At 41.5% G+C, this 18,832-nt stretch overlaps 1 protein-coding gene across 2 annotated transcripts in view; it reads right to left on the bottom strand.

The window, feature by feature from the left end:
• The window catches only part of CAPZB (capping actin protein of muscle Z-line subunit beta), a 61,853-nt gene that overhangs the window by 21,231 nt on the left and 21,790 nt on the right, over nt 1–18,832 (bottom strand). For both annotated transcript variants that reach the window (XM_068916129.1, XM_068916128.1), the window contains exons 3-4: nt 10,175–10,296; nt 5,385–5,498 (exon numbers count right to left, since the gene is read on the bottom strand). In XM_068916129.1, the coding sequence (XP_068772230.1) occupies nt 5,385–5,498; nt 10,175–10,296 (236 nt within the window). The remainder of the gene's footprint in view (nt 1–5,384; nt 5,499–10,174; nt 10,297–18,832) is intronic.

The following is an 18,832-nucleotide window of genomic DNA, read 5'->3' as shown; positions in this document are numbered from 1 at the left end:
AACTAAGAAAAAAGGTAAAACAGCTGGCAAGGGGAAAAGCCATTCAGCAGCTTACAGGGTGTTTGAACATACTTGGTGGTAGGGACAACAGTGCACAGTTCGGTAGCCAAGAGCCAGAGTCGAGGCAGAAGGAGACGCCCCTGAAGTTCAGCAGATGAAGGCTGTCCAGCACTTGTCTGTCTTTGGGACGTCAGTACTGCACCCGAGCAGCAGTCCCTTCGAGCTATCTAGCAAAAGGCTCACGAATCTCCCTATTCCTGCAGGAACTTGCATGCAGGAAATGATGGTAGTCGTTGCTCCTCAAGCTGAAAAGACGAAGGTGGTGGACGGTCCAATTCAGGCAACGTTAATGCTGCATGCAGAACTGCGGATGCCTGCTTGGCACGGGTGCCATCCTCTGCACTGCTGACACAGTCAATAATTGGAGTGACTAACTCCATTTTGGACATGATCCCAACCCAAAATTCAATAACAGGAGGATTACACACAATGAAGACATATTTTAGAGGTCAATCCTCTTCCAGACCTCCTTCCCCTCCGAAGGAATTCCTTGTCCAGAGCCTTAATATAACAATTTGAAGAGGGATCGACTTGAAAACAAAGACAGAAGGGGAAGGTCAAAGCTTTAGGACTTACTCTGTTGAAGGAATTCAAAACCCTAATCAACAAATAGAGTCTCAAAAGCAGAATGATCGAGATGAGAATTTTATCTTTTTTAAAGCTGTTAAAAATCACAAGCACCAATAAATCCAACTTAACCCAAGAAACAGAGGTAACAAATTGCTCTCTCAACGTATGTCAGCTTACTAAACTAGTCAAAAGTTGCCAAAACTCATCTTGCTTGTAGAAACACTCACTTCGGCAGCATCCTTCCTCAGGGAGGTCTATCTAATCACTTCAGAAACGACTTCTTCCAGACAATAAAGGACGATCAGATTACTTCATTAAAGCACTGATCATCTCGTACCCAAAACGACAGAACACGGAATCTAAAATAGACAGATTTATCCAGGCTCCCTGGTCCTCATTACGCTTTGATTTCAATCAATTGCACGCACCCGTCAAGTAAAGAGCAATAAATTACAACCATGTGTTTGAAGAAATTATCTTCACAATATTGGAAGTGGAGAGCCAAGGCTCTAACCAAACGGTGTAAGATGTGAGACGTCCATCTGGGAATAATAACCAGCTGAACAAAAACATGCCAGGGCATTAGCTTCAGGCAGTGTCTGAGTTAAACCTGGCAGCAGGAGATCAAACTTAAGCAGTTGTTTTTTGGGAGACTGACATGCATTTTTGTAGGGCAGATAACTAAGAAATATGCTGGTTTAACATATTTACCAGAGAGTGAATTAAAACCTAGTACGCCTCCTCTTTGACCCAAGTAGACATCAACACGTCTCCAGAAATAAAAGCTGCGCAAGCCTGGCCATACTTTGAAATAGTTTGCATTTAAACAGGCACTCGCAGGAAGTAACTCTGCACTGGTTAGGAAGCACTGACGATCCAGTGGCCCAGCAAAGCTTTTCTTCGTAAACTTTCAAGGCTTTGAAGCAACTCCACGTGATGCTATGAAATTTCTCCACACTTGCTTTCATACTACAGTTGCTGAGTGCGCTGGCCTGTAAGTTCTGGGGGACAAACCTCAGAGACTGGTCACCAGCGAGCAAATCTGAATGGGATTATTTTATACCAATTGTTAACAAATACCGACCAGGCTGTTTCCCTCAAACGCCCACACTAGCAGGTGTCAACTCCCTTGGGAAATGGCAAATACACGCTGATGACTCACTAAATGTAGGTGGATACTTGCTGCACCTGATTAAAACAGAAACCTGAAAAGGAATGGTATGTGGGCCAAATGAGACTCACACAAGGGAAAGCTGAAAGTATTTGAAGTTTTGCAAAAAAGCCCGAGATGAACTTTGTGAGGTATTACCCCTTAATGCACATAAGGGTAAAAAGTGAGTTAATCAAGAGGACACTTGGACCTAATGCTGGCAGCAGAGTGAGAAGAGCACCTGCTCTCAAAAGCACTTCTTTTTCATTAGAAAGTAAGGATCTTCCTCTTCCACTCCCCAGCGCAATGCCCGGTATAAGACGCATTTTAAATCCGGGTAGTGAAGCAAGCACCATGCGGAGCAACATCTCAGAAACAAGGGCTTACAAGGTATTCATTCAGGCCAGGGCAGGAAATGCCCTTATCGCCTTATTTTTCTGGCTGGTCTTTTGTCTCAGGCAAAAGACTTTTACATCCCGTCACAATCACCTATTGCCAGTTTTCACTGGAGTGGGAATTACAATCTAAAGTTTAAGTTGAGAATCCCTCAGTCCCCAACTGTAAGCTATCATTCAACGTAAAAGAAAGCAAGCACATTGCAGGGCTTTGCTTAACTTTGCTTACTTGCCCACAAACTGCTTTCAAAAACCCAGTGCAAACCATCGTTACAGGAATAAAACATCTAACAGCCTAGGAAATTCAAGTTCATGAGGGTCCAGCGTTCTCTGTGAATGCTTCCATAAGCTTGCTTATCTGTTTCCTCTCTGGCACAAAACATAACACAACTGTTAGAGGTGCACTTCAAGAATATTCTCTGCCCTGTACAGAGAGGGACAGAACTGCCTCTGATGAGATTTTTTTTTTTTTTTTTAAACAACGAGAATCTGGTATGTCACATCAGAGGCTTCTCTGTCAGTAGTTTTCATCTTCTTAAGCCGCAATGCAACCTGAAAGCCTAACAGTGCAACAACTGCTGCACTTGCGTTCACATTTTTTAAGAAGGAACTTGTAACACGAGGTACAGATTAGATGGGTCACCTGCAAACAAAATTAACATCGTTACTAGAAGGTGGATTTGTTAGAAATCTTCCCAAATGACAGAAATCCTAATTGCAGCAGAAGATACAATATAGAAGCAGCAGCAGAAGACACAGTATAGAAGACTGCCAGGATACTACTTTTTTTTCTTGATTAATACACCAAGATTTTTGAACGAGTCTGAAATATCTTGCAATGCTAGAAAGTCTCTGTTACCAGCTCTGGAATTTAAAACTACACCCATACTTTGGACTGGAACTGATGCACCATTTACTCCTTTCCCAGTGCTGCAAGCTGCCAGACCAGAAGGCCAGCGACACCTTTAATCGACACCACATGAACCAGATCTACTTCTGGCTTTACAGTGGGTACACAGTACTAGTTTCCAGCCCTAGCAGCCCACGGAAATTACTTACACCACTGCAATTGCCATCTTGTTCCCGCTACAACCTTCCCCACACTGAGACTCCCACATGATTTCAGCAGCTGTTATGCTGGTAATTGTTACAGTAATTCCCAACCTGATAGGTTGGCAAGACCAGCAAGCAGCAGAGAGAAAAGCTGGCGCTCGTTATCCCCACCTCGTTTTTCCCATCCTATCTCCAAGTCAAAGGTAAGCTTTCACTGTCAAAATCCCAGATCCAACGAGTCCAACCCCTAGAACAAAAGCATGATTCTATCCAGCGCTTTGTTGTTGGTGAAGTACACATCATTCCCAATTTCAAGCATGAGGAACCCATCAAATGGTCAGCTTAGGTTTCCCCAACTTTGCAAATTCTTTCCAAACCTACCAGAATTTTTGCACAACTCAAAGTGTAAGCCATCTTCTCTTCTTTTTCTGACACATTTTTGAGATCATAACATTCATCGAAGCATACTGTGCTCACAGATGCTCTTACCTAGTCTGACTACGCTGCAAGTCAATGCCTCAGTCACTTCTGGCTGATGACACAAGAACGATTTCTCTTTGCGAGAAATCCCTCCCGTATCCCTTCTCACAAGGCATCACTTATAACAAATAGGTTGGACACCCCAAAAGATGAAATTTGATACAATTCAATCTCTCCTTTTACTTCTGAACATTATAGTAAGCCTACTATTGTACCACATGCTGAACACGGTTCAGCAGATTCACCTAAGTCTGAGAGTAACCTGTGCTGCACTTGGCTTCCTGCAAACGAAACTTATTTAAAAGAGTTATTGTATCCGATCGTGACTTCACGGGCATCTGATCAGAGAGGGATTCAAAAAAAGACAACCATAGTTCCATAAACCTATTCATTTCCACGTATAAAAACTTCTAGTCCCGGTCTGTTCTTCTGCACCTGGGGAGTAACTGCAAACCTCTCTTTGCTGCATTCTCTCTTTCATTCTCTCAGTGAACTCAGATACCTATTAACAACTGCCGCTTACAAAACAAGTGGGCTACCTATACAAATAATACATGAAAATAAAGTAAAAATTTGATACTTCTAGCAAAAGCATCACTACCAAATATGTACACAGAAAATATTTACGTCGAGTCACATTATAAAATGAGGAGAAAAGCCAGCAAGAAATAAAACTATTCTACCTGCAGTTTTCAATGCTAAAATAGTATAAGTTTCAGCAGTGATACATGAAGAACTACATCTAAGGATGCGTTTTATCTCAAATCTGGGACAACATGAAGCAGCAGTGAGGTCTGCTCACCTTTTCTAAGGTTATCAGGGATCTCTAACACGAAAGCACCCCTTTATCGGATAAAGCAACAAGTTTCAGTTTGCAACACACTTGTGCTGGCTGGATTTAGCAACATTATTATTTCCATCCCGTTACTGCTTAAGAGACCACACACTATATGGGAGACAGCTAAACCTGATGATATTGTGAGGCCTCAGATGTGAATGGATTGCAAGAGCCAGCAGTCTCAGCTTTTAGAAAAATTCTTTGATTGGAAAGTCACCTGGACAGCGTGCTATTGCAGCTTTAAAAGGACACTGCCTAATGAACATTTTTCTTGCATTTGCTCTGTTAACTCCTTTGCTTTATGCCTAACAAGAGAGGGCCTACAACATAAGCACCAGAGAATGGCCTTTGCAACAGAAGCACGTTAATCCCCATATAACTGCTGCATTTCCTTATACTAGCATGTATCACTTTACAGGAGGATGTGAAAGTTGCTGCTTTTTTTTCTTTTTTTCTTTTGAGAGAAGCTACAATCTTGAGGGAATGGGGAAAGCAGATGGTTTAAAAATGAACTTAGCCAAGATCAAAGAGAACACAGGTCATTTCAGGACAAAGATGCCATTAATCTGCTAAAGGGGGGAGGGAGGCAGGAAAGCACTTCAACATCTGCCTTTGGAATCAGCTGACAAATTTGATCATATTTTCATTTAGTGAAATCACAGTGGATTCATTCACCAAGAGTAGATCAGCCACTGCCTACCCTTCTTCCTCAGCTATACCTTGGTATGCCCCTCTCAAAGGCAGCTAGCGACCGCGTTTTAGACTCGTCACGTGTATTGCATGCCTGCCGAACGAAACAAAAGAAGGCAGAGGGCTCTGTAGGGTAGAACTGACATACAAGTCTCTGTACTGGTCAAAGGCATTGTTGGCTTCCACCTCCAGCTTGCGCAGGCGAGCAGATGGCATGGCACCGTCTTCCAAGGGAGGATCATATTTGTTACTCCAGGGTGATCTGCCGAGGAGACAAGGAAAACAGAGACGTTTAGACAACGAAGGCAAACTCTGAAAGGTTGGAGAACGGTGGGTCTGACCTGATCTGCAGATGCTGAACCTGCCAAAACAAAGTCAATCTATAAGAATCTCACCATAAACAGTCGCTACAAACTCTGACAAAAGGAGAGACTGACTCCTTAAATTTTATGGGGCACCTGGGGGTCATCCCCTGCCTTCAGGTTTCCATTTTATGAATCATCATGCTTGGGTTTGAATTTGTTCCGTTCTTTCTTAAATATTCAAAGATGAGGCCTTAGCTGTCACACATTACGTATTTAAAATAATTTTCACGCAAATACAGATAGATTGGGTAGTTTGTCCGGGATTTGACAATATTTGAGCCAGACATTGTCGTCTACTATTAAGGTCCAAGTTCTTCTCCACTATTTTAAAACAAATCTACTTTCAGCGCGGCATTAGGAAAACACTTGAACAGTTAGAAGGATTTAACAGGCTATGTAAAGCTGAAGTTTTTACTATTAATTTCTGCAGGTGTCAAAGAGATTTGGGGCTCTTAATGAAAGATTTGGTATTAAAGGGCTAATGGAACCCTCTGCCCATCTGCTTGAGACTTTTATAATTCCCATTCTATAAACCTGCGTTCTCCTTTTCATTTCCCCTGTGCATAACCCACCTACATATATCACTGCTAGTCTAAAAAAGGGTACCACTAGCCTTTGCCTACTCGCTTTTCAAAATACCCTAGTCTGCTAACACTAGGTCTTAATGCAGTCCATACGTAATGGCTTTTTCCTCCGTAGCCATTTGTTATTCATTTCTCAGAAAGGCGTCTAGTTTTGACATCTGTTTAATGCCAAGCACGGAGAACAGGCTCTGCTTCGTTCTAGCCTTGTGCTTCCACGACACTTCCCTCCCCTCACAGCCCTCCCCACGTTTGACTCAAAAGGTGAGACACCAGGAAAAGCTAAATCATTATGTCACATCCACCTAGGGCAATGTTTTTCAGGCAGGAGTTCCTATTTTAAAACAGTTGCAAAAAACTCGGTTGCTTTGGAGAAGAGTAGACGGCTACAGTAGTACTCACTTACCTAACATTTCTCTTAAATCTGGAAGAGACTCACACAACAATCGCCCCCCCAGTGCTATCTGCAGGATTCCCAAACCCAACACCTACGCACATCAGGCAGTACAAACAAGAACCAAACCCGCTGAAGAAATTCAGGCAGATAGCACATTGACCTTTCTATCAGGAAGTCTGTGAAAATAACGGCAGGGTTTATAGACGGTGCAATGCAGAAGCATACTACTCAATCAGTAGTGTTCATACGACGCCCTTGGTTTTTCCTTCCTCTTCGACTACTAAATAAAAAAAGGCAGATTTCAAAAAAAAACCTGCTGTGTTCTGGAAATGCAAAAGCCTTTGTACTTCTCCATCAGGTACAAGGAAATTGGTGAACAGGGAATCCACGCAGAAGAGAAGGTAGAGATGATTTTCACTGTAAACGTTAGATCTTTTACAGGCTGCAGGAACGGCATTTAAGAGAAGCCCAGTAATGTACATTCTTCTAGCTTGCAGATCGTGGCATTTTCAACCCATTACAGCTGGAGCCAGCAGCAACTTTACCTAAAGAAATTCATAACACTCCCCCATTTTTTTTTTCTTTTTGTAGAAGAGTACTCAGAACATGTTTAAAAGCTTAAACAGTGGCTATTTGAAGAAAGACAGATGGACTAGAGCACTTATAATTTCAAAAGTTAGGCCTCTAATTTCCCTAAAAGAGAATGTTTTTTGTTTCAGCTAACAGGTTTCAAGCCATGTTGCTGGCACCAAATTCCCCATAAGGATTCCATTTAATAGAGTGATCAAACGTAGTCAGAATGGAAAGAGTCAGAGACCCTGAAGCCTTATATCAATATCAAAAAATTTAAAAAGCTCCTGCTTTCACACCGCAGATTCCTCTGCTGATTGATACCGCCCACAAACTTTTGTTATTGCAGGAACTCTGTTCTCAAAACGTGCACAAAAGGCTGCTCTCGCAAGCAGTGGCATGACAGTTTGAAGAAACTGAAAACTATCAGTTGATGAAGACCCAAGAGAGACTCCAAAACGTACCTTTTGGACTGATCCGTGTTCAACGTGAAGAAAATAAAGCCTACCTAAATACAAAGAAGGGAATAAACTGCGATAAGCTAAAAGCAACTGCTAAGCACTGGCGAAGGTCCCAGGATATTCATTTCCCTATATGATGCTCTGCAAAACACGTAAAGTTATTACCAGCCCAGCTGAACATCCCACAGTCTTTTTTCAAAGCTAACTCCCAGTCCAATGGAAAGCCACTCTTATCAAGATAAAAACTACAGAACGTGGTCCCCAGTGAGAAGGTCTGACTACCTTTCTCGCAGAAGTAGTACGAGGCTCAGTCGTCTGCAGAACGCTTTGAAATCTTTGGATAAGAGAGCACAAATTCGTATTAAAAGGCAGAACAAACGCAATTAGCCACCTCTCCGATAAGAAGGAAGTTCAGGTCTTGTTTGAAGCACACAGTAATTTGGGATGTAGCATTTTACAGGCAGGGAATATTTCTTGCGATTTTTGATCTAGCACGCGGTTCTGAAAAACTGTGGAAATATCAAAAGCTCTTAAAGGCATGTTAAACTCCTCTTAGGTTCTGGCCTAATTGATTAAATTAGTACAAGAGCCACTTCCCTATAACAACTTCAGTTTTTATGAGGTAAGAATAAGAGTGTCGGAAAACAGGCACAGAACGGGATTAACACGTGCACATGTTCGGGGTTTTTTGTTTTGTTTTGTTTTCAAAAGCATTTGCTCTGTGTTGAAGGAATGAAGTAAATTCTTTCTTGAAATAGAACTGAGGCCAATCAATTCCAGAGGGAAGAACTGCTTCAATCCAGAACCCTTGAGTCAAGTCTTAAAGAAGGAAGGTCTTCTTTAATGCCAAGAATTCATGTGTTAGGGCTATCCTATATGAACAAATAAAATATCTTTTCCGGAATCTTATCACATAGCAGGTCCTGAAATTTTCTAGTTATTATTAAAAATGTACATCTTCCTCCTGCCTTGTAACCATTTCAGTATCCTTTCAGCAAGAAGGAAATTGAGCAAATTTCAGAGGCAAGCATGAAAACTAAGCTTAAAGAAAGAGCTGTCAAATACACTAATTAAAGACAAGGTTGGGGTGGGGGAGCAAGTGTTGTTAGTTATTTCAGCATGTCACAATATTGTTGGACGAGCGCCTTTTCAAGTTTTCCGTGGCTCTGGTTGATAGATGCTCAGCAAGCCTTAGAGACGTATCTTCTGTCAACAGCCTAAACAGGATTCAAGGAGACCGCAAGATCCGTATCGCAACTTCAGTGAGAAAGCATCTCTTAGAGGATCCACAGAAAACACTGTATCTGCGATCTGCTCCCTTCCTTTGCATCTGCCAGAAAGGATGCAGATGTACGCACACGTCATCTTGGGGAAACCAGGAGAAGCTATTAATTCTTTAATCTAGCTGCAAATTTAGAAGTGCTAAAATGCATGCAGCTACTAACATAGACCTGACTAACTCAGACATAAAAGCTTTATGCACAAATACTTTTAAAAAGGATCAGGCCCTTTTTAGAGGGTTCAAAGTTCCCATGTTAGAACAGTCTCCTGAAGAACATCAGTGAATACTTCACCTTGGAGATCTTCTTACTTCCTGGTCCACCACAATAGCGGATATATATTAAAAAAAACTCACCAAGATTTACACAGTCAGCTGCAATTCAGATGCAAACACTTAAACTCTGCATTCATTAAGCAGCCTCCTCCTTCCATTTCTAGGAGGAAACGAATCTCAGCATGTTCACTGTATCAATCATCTACAGACAGATATGCTCTCAGTTTAGATAAGCACCTTTCCTGCACCCTAAAGTGCTTAAAACCAATTAACCTATAACCTTTTATAAACAATTTTCACAAATGGTTGACTGAGGCGCACAACATTAGTTTGTCTAAAATAGGAACGCTATAATACAGGGAAAAAAACTAAATGTCTTACCAGTAGCTATTACCTGCTTCCGCAATGATGAGTCAAAGAAAAAAATTGTTAAATATTTTCTGGAATTCCACCGGGAAACAGAATTCTTGAAACACATTCTGGCCAGATGCGTTTAAATCACTGCTGCAAATCTGCACAAAGCAAAGCTAAATTCTCACTGTAGATCAGTTCCAGTTGTTACCACTAAAACTGTGAGTTATTACACTGAAGGAGCAATGGGAGCCAGGGATGCAACCTATGTAACCACAACCAGAGGAGGCAATATGGCTGACTCTTGTTCAACTTGGGACAGAAGATGAACGGTAGCAGGGACCTGCCCCATAAAATCCATCAGATTAGCAGCCGTGTAACCAGGTTACCTGAAAAGAAGTGTTCTCCAACGACCTAGAGATGATGGAGATGCCTTTTTGCATTAAGGAAATACCAGCTGAGGACTAACTTCCACAGTCAAGGTCTTACCCAAGATAAGAGGATTTGGAACAGTCCCTGCTTCATCAAGTAATAGCATTTAATAATCATCTAATTTTTTTTTTCCTCAGAATAAGAGGGAGAAGGGACTATAACATTAGCACGTAGTTCTGATTTGAGCAGTAAATCGATCAGTTCCTTTCTTTGAATATTAACTCACCTATATGAGTCTCCATCTCTGTTGTAGTCACACAATAGATAGTCTTTTCCTACCACCTTATCTCGAGCAATCTTCAATGGCTGATCAACAGAGGAGAGGAGATCTTCACAGAGGCTTGGGACCTGATGGTTAGGAGGAAAAGAAAAAATAGGGAGGGGAGAGAGGATAATACATTAAGATTAAAGAAGATCTAAGAACAGATTTTGTTAAGAGGAGCCGACATCTGTCCCAAAACCAGGAACTCCAAGGAAAAACAAAACAAAACGCTGCACTTAAGTTACAACACAATCCTATGCCCCCACCTCTAATAATTTCAGATTTAATTACCAAACCACTAGTGTGGTCCAGTAATTTTAAATGCATACACCCTCAGTGTTAGCTTCTTGCCAAAGACGGCCAGTAAAGTGATTGCTGAGGACTGATGAATAAAGGTAAATATTTATAATGGAGTGGAAACTAGGGAACCGCTAAAAGAATGCACCGTCCATACGCTAGAATTTATTTTTCACAAGCCCTGGGTAGAGTTTAGAATAGTTTCCAGGCAGCTGGCCAAACATTACCATGCTGGCTAATAAAAATATGTGTGCGTGTGAGCATGCGTGCATTTAAAAATCAAACGTCTCCTGCACAGGTAGCTTTTAATGGATTCATAATCCCAGTCGTCTCCCTGCACTTCATCTGCAGAAAGTCCTTGAGCTTTGCTTTTAACATGGCAGAGAAGCTTTGATGTACTACAAAGAGATGAACTGACATTTTGCAGCCTGAAGCTAGGGCGAACGTGAGCACAAGCAAATACAGCAAATTCCAGCTCTCCGGCTCACGCTCTGGAGCTGGCGGCAGCCAAGCTATCGCCATCGATATCCGTGCACGGCAGGCTTTGGCCACGGTAGGTTTACGTCCGTACACGCTAGCAGCTTCCTCCACACAGGAAGAAGCCTCAACTTGCAAGCAAAGTGGGGAGGAAGACATAAGAAACCTAAGGAAATCTGCTTTCTTCTCTCCCCACCATCGATTCAGTGGTGAAACAGTCGGTATGATCTCAAAATAAACAAATGTAAAGGGAAAAACAAGTTCAGGGCTGCAAGAGCTTCCAAAAGCTGAAGCGCAAACTGTATTAACAACACAAAAGCAGCATAATAAAAAGATCAAGCCTAATCCCAAGTACAGGAAGCCAGCATACAGAAGACTATATTAAGTCAAAGTAAGCAGGCACAAATATAAAACAACATGACCACAAAAGAAAAAAAAAACCACACAGAAAAGCCAAAGGGCAAAACAAGAGGTGACTAGCAAGAGACATAACAGTCAACTCGCACAGTTACCCCATAGGCACATGAAAACTCAGAGGAAAACCAAGAAACTATTGGGAAAGCTACTGAGAGTGTGGAAAAAGCTGAAACGTTAGTATATTTTTTTATTCAGTCAACACACGCCACAACGTGGTACTCAGCGACAACAGGAGAAGAGCTCAGGGTAGAAGAAAGAACAGTGCAATGAGTATTTATGAGTATTTATATAAATCTAGGTGCTTCTCACAGGAGTCCACCATTTGATACTTGGAGACCCGGCTGAAGCAATCTCAGAACCGTTATGCAGTGACTGAATAAATAAAAGCAAAAGGAAACAAGCAGCTTCTAGGAAAACCTTTACTTTTTCTCAAAGCAGACAATTCCAATACTCCACGGAGCTGATGCAAATCAGAAGTGTCATGGCACAAGTTAAGTGAAATGATGCATCTGTGTTCACGAGCCCATCTGGTTCCACTCTGCCTCTTCCTTCACTTCTCTGTTAGCTATTAATTTTAGGCTGGCTATTCGGGCAAAGAGCAACCCGAGATGACCGCTTCAGTTTCAGATGCACATCCAACAAGATCCAAAGTGCTTCACCTTTGAGAGCCACGCTCCGAAAAGGGACCCGTTGAACGTAGTGCATCTTCCCAGCAGTTCTTTGGCCAGCTGCCCAACGCCACCGAGATAAGGGTCTAGAAACAGACTCCTGCCACCCATTTAGATGAGTAATAGCGACGAAAACAGGATTCGGAGAAAAGTGGCATTTTTCCCAGATGCCATTTCTACTGCAATTATCTGGGAAAAGCCTTAGGCTGCTACGCGTCGGGTAAGAGACCAGTAGAGGTCTTCCTGCACAATTCTTCAAACTCAAATACACGTACAGAGTATTTTCAGAAGAACCCCCAAACTTAAGACAACCAAAAGCTGAAGTCAATTCCCCCGCAGAAAAGCTGCTAATTGACATCTAAACTTAAGACCTTTAAAAAAGCCACACAAACGAAGAAGTCCAGCTAGTCAAGAGACTCTTCAGACGATGTAGCAAGCCACTGCCACAAAATAAAAGCGTGCTCGTTTTTATGATGCAGTATATTTAATTTCCACATCATATTGTGGAACTAAAGTTATCTCCGGATGATTTAATAACACAGATGTTCGTAAGCACAGCCACTTCTTCATTTTTTAAGAGCTGTGGCTACTCTTACAGAAGTAATAGTGAATGTACAATATCATACACTTACTATATTATCCTGAATATAATACTATGTTATATTATATACTCATTGTCCTTGGTACAGCCATTCTACAGGACTTCAGGCAAGATGCTCTTTTCCATTTCACTTTCTTTCAGCATAAAACGGGGAAGGAACCCCACTCGTTTACCTAGAGAGTACCAGACAATTTCAGTAACGCCATAAAAACAAAGGGGATATTCCAGCCGATTGAACTACTCATGTAATTCTAATTATCAGCAAAACATCCACGTGTGGCACAGTTACCCCAAGAGAATAATTTTTAGGCCATTTATTACATCAGCTTTCAACAGCTATTGTACTTCCTTTCTAAGAATGGGTTTAAAGGATTTATGCACACTGCTCTTCCCCTTCTACGTCATGAAGCTGCTTATAAGGCGAAGGCAGTAATCCAGACAAAGTAATTTGTACTTTTAAACACCTCAGCAACATGCTCACGGGAATACTCAATTCCTTCTGAATTTAGGCTCTTTGCAATTCAGAATGATAAGATACTTGGCACAGCTAGGCTAAATAAGCAGCTGCAGTGCAACCACTGAGCACTTATTTCACGCTATGCAAGCACCTTTCCTTAAATTCTTCCACATGTCGAGCACTGAGCCTTCTTAAAGCGTTCAAATTACTTCTGTGCACCATCAGACTCTTCAAACTAAGTTTCCTGACCCCTCGTGAAGACCATGCTGCTTAAAAGACCAACTGATCCGTTTGCTTTTGGAGTTTTCAGAGTCTGAACCAGATGAGCTGCACGGTGAACTTTCCCTGCTCACTTGCTCTTTGGTAACTGCAAAGCCAAAAGGTGCGCTGGGTAGGTGCATCTGTCTCTGATAGTCATATAGGGAATTTTGACTCCAATTTACGCACAAGGATTTACCCACTTCCCAGGAGGCCAAATACTGCAATGCTGAAGCAGTGATTTTCTTCGATTTATCACTGCGCTATAAATAAGTGTCACTATGAGAAAAACATTGAACATATGAGTGGTAGTTTTATAAGCAAAGAGCGCTCTCCCCTCTTTATTCTGACACAAGTTTTCCTCTCTCATAAGCAGCGGGAAGGTCAAATGTGGAATATAATCTTAACTTTATATCTTTGGCTAAAGGTCATCAGTAAGTTAATTTGGCTCATAGCACCCTCTATACCCTAATGCACCCGTGTTTCCACAAATAAGCATTCAATCATCTGTTACAGTGGTTGTATATATGGTTATGGAGAGAGACCACCCTCAATGTAAATTAGAGAAGAAGAAAAAGAGAGGAATCCCAGGGGTCCAGACTCAGCTGTTCAGACTGGAACTGAATAGCAGTGCCGTTCAGAAGCACAGACCATGCAACAAGCACTCTGTTTGTGAGGGTTGGTTTTTCCCCCACCCCCCACCCCGAGCAGATATACAATGAACGTGTAGTACAGAAAGAAAAAAAAAAAAACTTGAATGAGAGTGAGTTCAGCATCTTCTACTGCATGTCGAACAAGGATTCTGTTGTCTTGTGTAACAGTATTCCCCATCACAGCAAGCCAGGTATGTGGACAGTGTTTTAATTAAGTCAACTGTTCTGCTATCAAGACAAATAATCATTTGTGCCAAAGCAGAAACTGTACACTTGCTGGACCAGCTAGCCTAATAAACCCGCCTTCGCGACTAGCTCTTTGGTCAGGCAACATCTTATCAACTGAGCAATTGTTTCTGAATCATTTTCTAAAAGATTATTAAATTAACTTCTAAAAAAGCTTAGAGGAAACACAAGAGCAGAAGGTCAGCTCTTTGGGTATCCCATATTTTCCATCTTCGCTTTGAGTGCACTGGTTGAATCGCATCAAGTTCTCCACTTTACCTTGGTGAGGATGCTGGCTTACTAGCCATGCAATTTGAGTACACTAAGGTAACTCTTTCTTACAGCTTTGACTAAAATGAATCATGTTTATAAGCTTACACTAACAGTGTTACTGTTTCAGTTATGTGCTTAGAAATACCTGCTTGTGCATGTTTATTTGGAGTTTGCTTCAAGTGCATGCTCACCTCCACAAGAGCCTCACACACTGGAAAACTATGCTAAATGCAGCAAAATTAAAGATGAAATCCCTCTTTCCTCAAGGGATTAGAAGGATGATTCACTGAAGTACTGTTAGATCGAGTTTAACAGAGTTTCAAAACACTAATACTGCAGGCATGCAGACCCTTTTGGCTTTTGAATGCAGCTGTGCCATGCAGGTATCTGTATACATGTATGACTTGAGCAGCTTTTAAATAAAAACCACATCCAAATAGAAAAAAAATATTTTAATTGCACGTCAATTCTTAAGGCTTTACTTTGTCATTCCACAGCCTCAGAATTTCCTGTTCCTGCAGAACACAGACACGGCTTTAACGGATGTTGTGGGAACTCAAGAAGGAAGCCTGGCTCCACTCATCGTGGGCCTATAACCGCTAGGAAAGTCACCCCCACAAATCCACATGCTGCTAAACCTTAATTTGATCCATCAGATGTCCAAGGGCCACACATTCTTCTCAAGCTTTGTTTATTAAGTGACACTTAAATGGACTTTTGTGCTCCAGACCAGATGTAACTGATATTTGAAAACAGCTCAGCTTTATTCAAGTATTTGTGTTGAATTCCAGCACAGCAAGTACTAGCAGAAATGAAAAGAAAGCAAAAAAAGGCAAAAAAGCAACACAGTTGTGGCATTGCTAACTAGACTAAGTCAGCTCTCCAATAGAAATATAGTGATTACAGAGAATTTTTCAATTCAGCTCAAGGACTATATCTAAAAACGCTCCAAAAAACAGGATCCTTGGCATTCTTTGAGATTTGCGGGATAAAATAGGGCTTTTGCTAGATGCAGCATTATGCAGCTTACAGAGAAACAAAAGCTAGCCATCTGGCAGGCACAACTAGACTGCCCTAGATTTTGACTAGTGACCTACAGGTGAGGGCTTCTGTATCTCATTACCAGTCACAAGTCCCAGGAGCCATCACAGCATATCAATATCTGGGGAAGTCTTGACTATTTGTGTCAAGAGTCCAGCTGGTGTTGGAGATATCCAGCAACAATTAAGGGAAACGCACAGACGTTCTCTCTCAAGCCCTTTACCATTAAGGGAGGTTAGATGGGTTTCTAATTAGACTTCAAACCAATCAAGTCCCTCCCCCCGCTCCAATATTCCTTTAGGGAGGTATTTAAACATCATTTTTTCCAGAGTTTGTAACATCAGCAATGCAATGGTAGGAGCCTGGAGGGGAAAAAACTGCTTAGGCTTAAGAAGAGAAAGAATAGTGAATATGAAACAAAAAGTGAAGTGAAAATTCATTTACATAATTTCATGCAAGTAAACGGGGTTGCTAACTCCAAGCCAAATGTCACATCAACAACTTACATGCATGAACTGCTATCTCCAGTTACTATCAAGGCATCCAGAGGTAGTCTTTTCTAGCTGGAAAAACTTCTACTTACAGTCACCCAATGACTAGAAAACTGCCTCTCAGCAGCTATCAATTTATTCAGTGAACAAGAATCCCGTTCCTTAGCCAAAAACTCTTGCATTAGAAACCCAGTTGACTAGCTGCTGATAGCTTACAGTCTATCACACAAGTCAACAAGTTCAGAAAGAACTGCAGGTCAAGAGATCTCGACTTTGAGACCACTGGGCTGTCAATGCAGCTGTGCTTCCAGTTTTTACTGGGTCTGATTAAAAAAAAATTCCACCCTCACCACGTGTTCAACCAGCCATCTGCATTCAATTGTGTTTTATCTTTCTACTCAATACTGTATACTGCTCAGACTTTTGGATTCAAAACACAAAGAGTTTAAATCACATTCTCATGTTCTTCATGGTCTGTGCCCAAGCAATTAAGTTTTCCTGAGGATAAATTCTCTAGCTTCATATATCTTCAGGTACTAAAGGCATGCAAGCACATTTGAGGCTTGCCTGGAAGTACACTACCCATATGAAGCAAGCTCCTGAACACTGTTCAAATATTTCAAAACTTGCACATTTAAAAACATTTTTAAATTCATCACTGGTATATTCCAAAAAGTGAAATAATGCATTCTACTAAAACTTCTAACCATTCTCCTGTGATGAGGAAATGAAACAATGATCACTCTTCCAAATCTTTTGACTGCAAATGGACCCTTGAAAAACAACCAATGAAGTTACTGGTTGCTACATTTATAGAGAAGAACTTTACTACCATGGAAGGACCAATAAAGCTAGAGACTTGATTCTCTACTTCAAGAAATTTTATGTATTTAACACAAAGAAGAGAAATTGGATCAAGCAGACTATCATCTATATATTAACCTTACTGGGAAAAGAGATGAAGAGAGTTGGGGCTGTAAGCAAACGCCACTCCTTTGGCCAGTCTGCCTAGCCATTTCTTGATGTAGTTTTGTAAGGGTGATTCTCTGTCCCCACTTTATGCCAGCAACCTGATCTGAGTCAGCTGGATTTTTCATCTAATTTATATATGTGTGTATATATATATATATATATACACACACACACACACATATATATACATAGGCTAACATCCAAATTAAATGCTCAGCAGGAATTTCTTACTCGCAAAGAAACCTGCTAAACTTCTGCCAAGATTGAGCGCACATTAGCTTTCATATTCAGGTCAAAGTCATCAAGCGAGACCTATCAGAGACCCTTTATTTGCTGCACACCGGCCACGAGCACAGTTAGTCCAAATTCCATCGTCCTTCTCCTTCCATTCTCCAACCTTTCCCAGAGATGTACCCCTCCAAAATACATCCATGAAGCCAACAGTCTTGCAAAAAAGGAAGGCATGACAGACTCTCATTCACCTACCTTGTTCTGTGTGCTTCCAAGTTGTCCTTGGAAGAGATCCTCCAGAACAGCACTACCTGAAAGCGTCCGCCTTCTTCAGGGTTTCTCTTGGAAAGAGCACAGCTAAAAGTGCAGGGGGACTGACTTACTCCGCACACACTCCCATGTCTCCAACTCCAAGCCCACTCATGGGAGGCATTTAACCGTATGCTTTTGGAAGAACTGAAGCAGGCAGGCAGGCATTCTGTATACCAGAATAGCCTAACCAAGGCCAGACTCCATATAACCTTATGCCTTTGGAACGTAAATATGGAATGTTCCACCTGCTTCCTGAAAACCGCACGCTATGAATCACATTCCATGATGTCTCCCTCATAAAAAAAGCTCTCAGATTAACTTCAAGAAAGACTGCAGGAGCTACACATTTATAGGATACTTCTGTGGAAGGGGGCACTTATTTCCAGCTAAATGCAACTCCACCGTCTTCTAGCCAAAGCAAATAGATTCAAGTACCCTTGCAGGAGACAAGAGCTACTTATTTCAATGAGAGCCTCAGAAATTCTGCTTGTCAACTCGCTATCTCAAGAGGAAGGAAGCAGGACAATTCTTTGGGATTGTCCTGATCTTCTGATACAAACCATTTAGCCACTCAGAAACGAGTTCTACCAGCTTCCTTACTTCATGCCACCTTGAATGATTCTTTCATGAGCCAAAATAAAATCTTACTCTTAAATGATACAAGCAGCTTTTCCATCCAGAAAATACCTTTAACATCCTCCTTTCAGCCAAGTGACAGGAGTAGAGGGGAGACACATTTGTTTCATAACTTTCTTTTATGATAAGTACAGGATGTTGACAGCACCTATTTCTTCTGGACAACATAAGGCAATAAGGAGGTGAGACCTTCTTTACACAATACAGATTGAAAACCTGTATTAATATGACAAGTGCTATCACTCGGGGGTAACCTCATGACAACACCATTTAAGAACAGCAGAGACATCTTTGTAACATTCCTCTTATGGGAACTGCATTAGAGCATGGACTTGGCTGACAGCGGTATGTTCCAAGGCTTCGGTTACTCCAGTGTTCAGAAGAATTGTATAGAAAATTATTCCGGTTTAGATCAGTTATCCTTAAAAAGGTATGTGCCTACACTAAACTCCACTTTTTATAGTGTGATTCAGAAGTCCTCGTGCACACTCTGACAGCCTCCAAGTAGTCTATGTACAATTAATGACTAATTAAACTCTAAACAGAGCATTCCATGCCAAGGCACATTACTAGCAACATTACTAGCACCATGCACAGTTTCTTTCAGGCAGGA

The sequence above is a fragment of the Struthio camelus genome, chromosome 21 (assembly GCF_040807025.1).
Source record: "Struthio camelus isolate bStrCam1 chromosome 21, bStrCam1.hap1, whole genome shotgun sequence".
NCBI classification, from domain to species: Eukaryota; Metazoa; Chordata; class Aves; order Struthioniformes; family Struthionidae; genus Struthio; species Struthio camelus.
This window is presented reverse-complemented; position numbering and strand designations above follow the sequence as displayed.